This window comes from Oncorhynchus clarkii, chromosome 5, assembly GCF_045791955.1.
Source record: "Oncorhynchus clarkii lewisi isolate Uvic-CL-2024 chromosome 5, UVic_Ocla_1.0, whole genome shotgun sequence".
NCBI lineage: Eukaryota > Metazoa > Chordata > Actinopteri > Salmoniformes > Salmonidae > Oncorhynchus > Oncorhynchus clarkii.
This window is the reverse complement of record NC_092151.1, coordinates 94,283,030-94,290,671: the sequence shown is the minus strand read 5'-3', so window position 1 is coordinate 94,290,671 and position 7,642 is coordinate 94,283,030. Positions and strand designations below refer to the sequence as shown.

The 7,642-nt window shown below is 44.7% G+C and overlaps 1 protein-coding gene across 1 annotated transcript in view; it reads right to left on the bottom strand.

The window, feature by feature from the left end:
- Positions 1-5,081: 5,081 nt before the first annotated feature.
- The window catches only part of LOC139409582 (angiomotin-like 2a), a 15,541-nt gene continuing 12,980 nt past the window's right edge, over positions 5,082-7,642 (bottom strand). The window contains exon 9 of the mRNA XM_071154950.1: positions 5,082-7,642. This exon is cut by the window's right edge and continues 25 nt beyond it. Within this exon, the coding sequence (XP_071011051.1) occupies positions 7,438-7,642 (205 nt within the window). The 3' untranslated portion in view covers positions 5,082-7,437.

Sequence of the window (7,642 nt, the reverse complement as noted above, 5' to 3'; positions counted from 1 at the left end):
AACGACATTTATTGGATATTTCAAACTTTTTTAACAAATCAAAAACTAAACAATTGGGCGTGCAAAATTATTCAGCCCCCTTAAGTTAATACTTTGTAGCGCCACCTTTGGCTGCGATTACAGCTGTAAGTCGCTTGGGGTATGTCTCTATCAGTTTTGCACATCGAGAGACTGACATTTTGTCCCATTCCTCCTTGCAAAACAGCTCGAGCTCAGTGAGGTTGGATGGAGAGCATTTGTGAACAGCAGTTTTCAGTTCTTTCCACAGATTCTCGATTGGATTCAGGTCTGGACTGAATCCAATCGACTATTGGTGAAAACTAGCCTTGTCTATTGGAGATAACAAGCCTTGTCTGTTGGTGAAAACCAGCTTTGTCTATTTATAAAGACCACCGTTGTCTGTTGATAAAGACCAACCTTATTTATTTGTGATAACCAGCCTTGTCCATTGGTGAAACCCAGCCTTGCCTATTAATAAAGACCAGTGTTGAATATTGATAAAGACCAGCCTTGTTTATTGGAGAAAATCAGCCTTGCCTGTTGATGAAAACCAGCCTTGTCTGTTGGTGAAAAACAGCCTTTTCTATTGATAAAGACTAGCCATGTCTATTGATAAAGACTAGCCTTGTTTATTGATAAGAAACAGCCTTGCTGATTGGTGAAAACCAGCCTTGTTTATTGGTGAAAACCAGCCTTGTTTTTTGATAAAGACCAGCCTTGTCTATTGGTGAAAACCAGCCTAGCCTACTGATAAAGACCAGTCTTGTCTATTGATAAAGAGCAGCCTTGTTTATTGGTGAAAACCAGCCTTGTTTATTGGTGAAAACCAGCCTTGTCTATTGGAGAAAAACAGCCTTGCCTGTTGGTGCAAACCAGCCTTGTCTATTGGTGAAAACCAGCCTTGTCTGTTGGTGAAAACCAGCCTTGTTTATTGATAAAGACCATCCTTTTCTATTGGTGAAAACCAGCCTTGTTTATTGATAAAGAGCAGCCTTGTTAATTGGTAAAAACCAGCCTTGTCTGTTGGGGAAAACCAGCCATGTCTATCGATAAAAAAACAGCTTTGTCTATTGATAAAGACCAGCCTTGTTTATTGGTGAAAACCATCCTTATCCATTGGTGAAAACCAACCTTGTTTATTGGTGAAAACCATCCTTGTCCATTGGTGAAAACCAGCCTTGTTTTTGATACAGACCAGCCTTGTTTTTTGATAAAGACCAGCCTTTTCTATTGATGGCTCTAGACAGACTCTTTGTTTCATCGTGTGCACTAGAGGAAATCCTCTGCAATCACCCCCACTGGGCTACACTGGACTGTGTGTGTGTGTCCACAAGGATAGCTGTACAAGACTGTGTGTGTGTGTGTGTGTCCCCACAAGGATAGCTGTACAAGACTGTGTGTGTGTGTGTGTGTCCCCACAAGGATAGCTGTACAAGACTGTGTGTGTGTGTGTGTGTGTGACCCCACAAGGATAGCTGTACAAGACTGTGTGTGTGTGTCCCCACAAGGATAGCTGTACAAGACTGTGTGTGTGTGTGTCCCCACAAGGATAGCTGTACAAGACTGTGTGTGTGTGTGTGTGTGTGTGTGTGTGTGTGTGTGTGTGTGTGTGTGTGTGTGTGTGTGTGTGTGTGTGTGTGTGTGTGTGTGTGTGTGTGTGTGTGTGTCCCTACAAGGATAGCTGTACAAGACTGTGTGTGTGTGTGTCCCCACAAGGATAGCTGTACAAGACTGTGTGTGTGTGTCCCCACAAGGATAGCTGTACAAGACTGTGTGTGTGTGTGTCCCCACAAGGATAGCTGTACAAGACTGTGTGTGTGTGTCCCCACAAGGATAGCTGTACAAGACTGTGTGTGTGTGTCTCCACAAGGATAGCTGTACAAGACTGTGTGTGTGTGTGTGTGACCCCACAAGGATAGCTGTACAAGACTGTGTGTGTGTGTGTGTGTGACCCCACAAGGTTAGCTGTACAAGACTGTGTGTGTGTGTGTCCCCACAAGGATAGCTGTACAAGACTGTGTGTGTGTGTGTCCCCACAAGGATAGCTCTACAAGACTGTGTGTGTGTGTGTCCCCACAAGGATAGCTGTACAAGACTGTGTGTGTGTGTGTCCCCACAAGGATGGCTCTACAAGACTGTGTGTGTGTGTGTCCCCACAAGGATAGCTGTACAAGACTGTGTGTGTGTGTCCCCACAAGGATAGCTGTACAAGACTGTGTGTGTGTGTGTCCCCACAAGGATAGCTGTACAAGACTGTGTGTGTGTGTGTGTCCACAAGGATAGCTGTACAAGACTGTGTGTGTGTGTGTCCCCACAAGGATAGCTGTACAAGACTGTGTGTGTGTGTGTCTGACCCCACAAGGATAGCTGTACAAGACTGTGTGTGTGTGTGTGTCCCCACAAGGATAGCTGTACAAGACTGTGTGTGTGTGTGTCCCCACAAGGATAGCTGTACAAGACTGTGTGTGTGTGTGTGTCCCCACAAGGATAGCTGTACAAGACTGTGTGTGTATGTGTCCCCACAAGGATAGCTGTACAAGACTGTGTGTGTGTGTGTGTGTCCCTACAAGGATAGCTGTACAAGACTGTGTGTGTGTGTGTCCCCACAAGGTTAGCTGTACAAGACTGTGTGTGTGTGTCCCCACAAGGTTAGCTGTACAAGACTGTGTGTGTGTGTGTCCACAAGGATAGCTGTACAAGACTGTGTGTGTGTGCGCGAGTGCGTGTGTTTGTAATGCGCCCAATGATATATTGTGATGCAGGTTTCTTGCCAACAGTCAAGCAGGTGGCAGAGTTGTTTTTCTCCTCTGAATAAACCATCCTTCAACCGCTGAAAGGGAGACACTATTAATGTCCGTCTATTGACTCTGATTAGATGGGCTTGTACTTGTAATACATGTCAGCTCTGCCTTGTGTTAAGTTGACACAGAATGCATTATATATATATATATATATATATATATATATATATATATATATATATATATATATATATATATATATATACATATGTGTATAACCTTCGAAGACTTGGAAGAGTCCATCTCAGTCAATGGGATTGAAATGTTGCCTATTCATAATGTGTATAACCTTGGAAGAGTCCATCTCAGTCAATGGGATTGAAATGTTGCCTATTCATAATGTGTATTTGCAAGTGCAGTGTGCAGAAGAGTTCCCTTTTCGGGCATTCTACCATCGACGAGAGAAACAACAACAAAGTTTTAAAGATATATATATATTACTGTTTTTATTATTCCATTATTGAAATGTTAATGGCATAGAAAAGTTCTCCACAGCAACATCAACATAAGGGTTCAACCAGCGAGGTGTTTACACTCAAATCTTTGGCATCATTTTATTCACATCAATAAAATACTAAAAATGAAATAATATACAAAATATATTAACTTCTTTTCTCAGTTCAAAACAACAACTTTATGTAAACAGAGTCCAATTTATAGTGAAAAGGGTATCGACAAGCAAATGGTTCTGACACAGAGCATATGGCCAGCAAATGGTTCTGACACAGAGCATAGGACCAGCAAATGGTTCTGACACAGAGCATATGGCCAGCAAATGGTTCTGACACAGAGCATATGGCCAGCAAATGGTTCTGACACAGAGCATAGGACCAGCAAATGGTTCTGACACAGAGCATATGACCAGCAAATGGTTCTGACACAGAGCATATGACCAGCAAATGGTTCTGACACAGAGCATATGACCAGCAAATGGTTCTGACACAGAGCATATGACCAGCAAATGGTTCTGACACAGAGCATATGACCAGCAAATGGTTCTGACACAGAGCATATGACCAGCAAATGGTTCTGACACAGAGCATATGACCAGCAAATGGTTCTGACACAGAGCATATGACCAGCAAATGGTTCTGACACAGAGCATAGGACCAGCAAATGGTTCTGACACAGAGCATATGACCAGCAAATGGTTCTGACACAGAGCATATGACCAGCAAATGGTTCTGACACAGAGCATATGACCAGCAAATGGTTCTGACACAGAGCATATGACCAGCAAATGGTTCTGACACAGAGCATATGACCAGCAAATGGTTCTGACACAGAGCATAGGACCAGCAAATGGTTCTGACACAGAGCATAGGACCAGCAAATGGTTCTGACACAGAGCATAGGACCAGCAAATGGTTCTGACACAGAGCATATGACCAGCAAATGGTTCTGACACAGAGCATATGACCAGCAAATGCACTGTGAGAGAAAGAAGAAAACAAGTATAATTTGAAGATGGTGAAGGACTGTAGAGTTTGAATACAACACTCGTCTCACATTCCAGTCAAAAACAATAATTTAGATTCCTGCTCTGGCACACACACACACACAGAGAGAGAGAGAGAGAAATAACTGGTATCAACACGTCACCATCCCAATAGATGCAGGCTGAAGTTTAAATTAGGGACACATACAAGACATGTAAAAAGACATTCAGACCTCAGAAATGTGAGATCCTCAAAGAGAGGAGAGGAGTGGAGAGGAGAGGAGAGGTGAGGAGAGGAGAGGAGAGGAGAGGAGAGGAGAGGAGGGGGAAAAACAGCACACTTTAAAATAACACTGGGGGTTTATTTAGCACGATCAACAAATAGACTGGCAGATGCAAGGCAGATATGGCCGGCTAGCTCTCTGTCTCCACGGATATGTTTCTGTATATATCTAATCAACGATTTACAAGACGCTCAGATGCTCCTGGTAGAAACCAGCTACCACGGAGGCTCGGCAGAAATAAATAGACTGAAAAAGAGACTAGAATCCTCAGAATGCATGCCGTGTTAAAACAGGGTGAAGGGTCAGACTCCAGATAGCCTAATTCTCGGATCCGAGTGGGAGAGTGGGAGCATTCCATCAGGGAAGGAACGTCAGTCGATTAGCCCGGCTTGTCAGCAGAGGGTGGCGGGACAGCGGCATTCTGGGTATCGACTGTCCCAAAACAATAACCCGGCTGTGTTCCAAATGTCATCTTATTCCCTATATCGTCAGGGTTCTCCAATTATGTTTGAACTGTTGAACATTATAGACAGTATAAAAAAAACACCAGCAAAATCAGCTCCAAGTGATTTTAATTTGGTTAATCTGTACCAAAGTACACCCCCCTCCCCCCCCCCATAATATAGATATATATCTGATCTATACTAATGTAAGCAAGGATTATAAAATTATCATGTTATAATCAAATAAAAAAAAATAAGAAAAAGGGGGAGGTTTTTGCGGTCAATCTACAAATCATTTGTTATTATGTTGCGGCCCTCCCCTGACCATCCGCTCAAGAAGAAAATCGGCCCGCGGCCGAATCTAGTTGATGATCCCTGCCCTCTATAGGGCACTAATTATAACCAGGGCACTACATGGGGAATAGGGATGCTATTTGAAGACACAGCCTGGGCATCTCAGACATCGGGCCCAGTGGTGTGAACGGCAGCCTCTCCTCTTCCTCGTCCTCTGTTTCTCAAAGAGGAAGAGCGGTCAGGTCAGGCAGACATGCCATCCACCGTTACTCCACCCTCCAGTCTAAACAAGGCCCATTCCCATTCCAGTGTTAAAGCAGGGAGGGCGCGGGGCCTCACCATACAGGCTGTGATATGTAGGGAGAGGAGAGTGCCAACTGCATAGTTTAATTTAGGCTTGGGAATGCAGAAGTTGGGTTCGTTTGGTATTTACGGTACTCAAGCACACTGTGAAATGGACCACTAATCCAAGGACATCGGAGGAGGAAGATGAGGAGAGATTACTCTTACAACTGTCTTCACCAAGCACGTATATTAGCGTTACAACATAATAGGAAGGATATGTGTAATCATAGAACAAGCTAAAAGTAGCCGTGGGATAGTGATGTAGTTTTTTTTCCAGGAATGTTTGGATCATTTGACTTGGCATGCTGAGCTCAAAGTAGCTGACACACTGTCTGTCCATGACGGAAACAGATATGCAGTATGAATAGAAGTGTATAGACCAGCAAGGGGTGGAGAATGACAGACAGATAGACAGACAGACAGACAGACAGACAGACAGCTTTCTTAAAGGCCAAACAACACACAACTCTTCAAACAAACACGTCACACTACGAGCAGCACTTAAACAAGAATATAAATACATCAAAATAAAACACCCAACTATATACAAATATAATACAAACGCCGTTTGATTGATATCTCAGGTTGTGCAGCAATGCAGAAGCCTTGTCTGAGTACTTTGGAGGCTTCAGATGGAGACTAGGGTAGTTGCCCCTGGCAGGTCCACTAACTAGAGGACACGGCCAATTCAATTCTCAAAGTGTAGAGAAAGAAACAGTCAAGTGGAGCAGATCTCTCCTCTCTGTCTGCTACACACTTCCTGATGCTTCTGGATTCTTTTCTCAGGTAGGTAGGTAGGAAGGAAGGTAGGAAGGAAGGTAGGTGGGTAGGTAGGAAGGAAGGTAGGTAGGTAAGTAGGTAGGTACGTGGGTGGTAGGAAGGTTGGAAGGTACAGTATGAAGATAGGTAAGATGGAAGGAAGGTAGGTAGGTAGGTAGGAAGGAAGGTAGGAGGGTAGGTAGGTAGGTGGGTAGGTGGGTAGGTGGGTAGGAAGGTAGATAGGTAGGTAGGAAGGTAGATAGGTAGGTAGGTAGGAAGGAAGGAAGGAAGGAAGGTAGGTAGGTAGGTAGGTAGGTAGGTAGGTAGGTACGTGGGTGGGTGGTAGGAAGGTCGGAAGGTACAGTATGAAGATAGGTAAGATGGAAGGAAGGTAGGTAGGAAGGTACAGTATGAAGATAGGTAAGATGGAAGGAAGGTAGGTAGGTAGGTAGGTAGGTAGGTAGGTAGGTAGGTAGGTGGGTGGGTGGTAGGTAGGTATGAAGATAGGTAGGTATGAAGATAGGTAAGATGGAAGGTAGGTAGGTAGGTAGGTAGGTAGGTAGGTAGGCAGGTAGGTAGGTAGGTAGGTAGGTAGGTAGGTAGGTAGGTAGGAAGGAAGGTAGGAAGGTATGAAGATAGGTAAGATGGAAGGAAGGTAGGTAGGTAGGTAGGTAGGTAGGTAGGTAGGTAGGTAGGTAGGTAGGTAGGAAGGTACAGTATGAAGATAGGTAAGATGGAAGGAAGGTAGGTAGGTAGGTAGGTAGGTAGGTAGGTAGGTAGGTAGGTAGGTAGGTAGGTAGGTGGGTGTTTGGTAGGTAGGTAGGAAGGTAGGAAGGTATGAAGATAGGTAAGATGGAAGGAAGGTAGGTAGGTAGGTAGCACATGTCCATGTCCGTCTCCAAACTGTCCCTCTGTCTTCAAAGGAAGTGTCCTTCTGTTCATCTGGAGGCCAGTCTGGCCAGAAACAGACAGACAGGCAGGCTGTCTTCTTCTCTCTGGGTGGGATATGCAGGACAGGAAGTTGTCTCGGTCATCGACCGTGTTTTCACTGTCCATCCACAGTTCAACGTTTGTTAAATAAGGATTTCTACTACGCCTGCTGCAGTGTCTGAACTGTTGGGGGGATCCACTGGGAGGTCAGCCTTTTGGGCTGGGACATCACTATCACACTGGATGCTGTGATCCCTTCTCTGGGGCTCGGAGTAGGGGAGAGGCAGGGCCAGGGGGGTGCGGGGGTGTTGGTGGGGGGATCGGGACAGAGGAGACACTGAAGCAGCC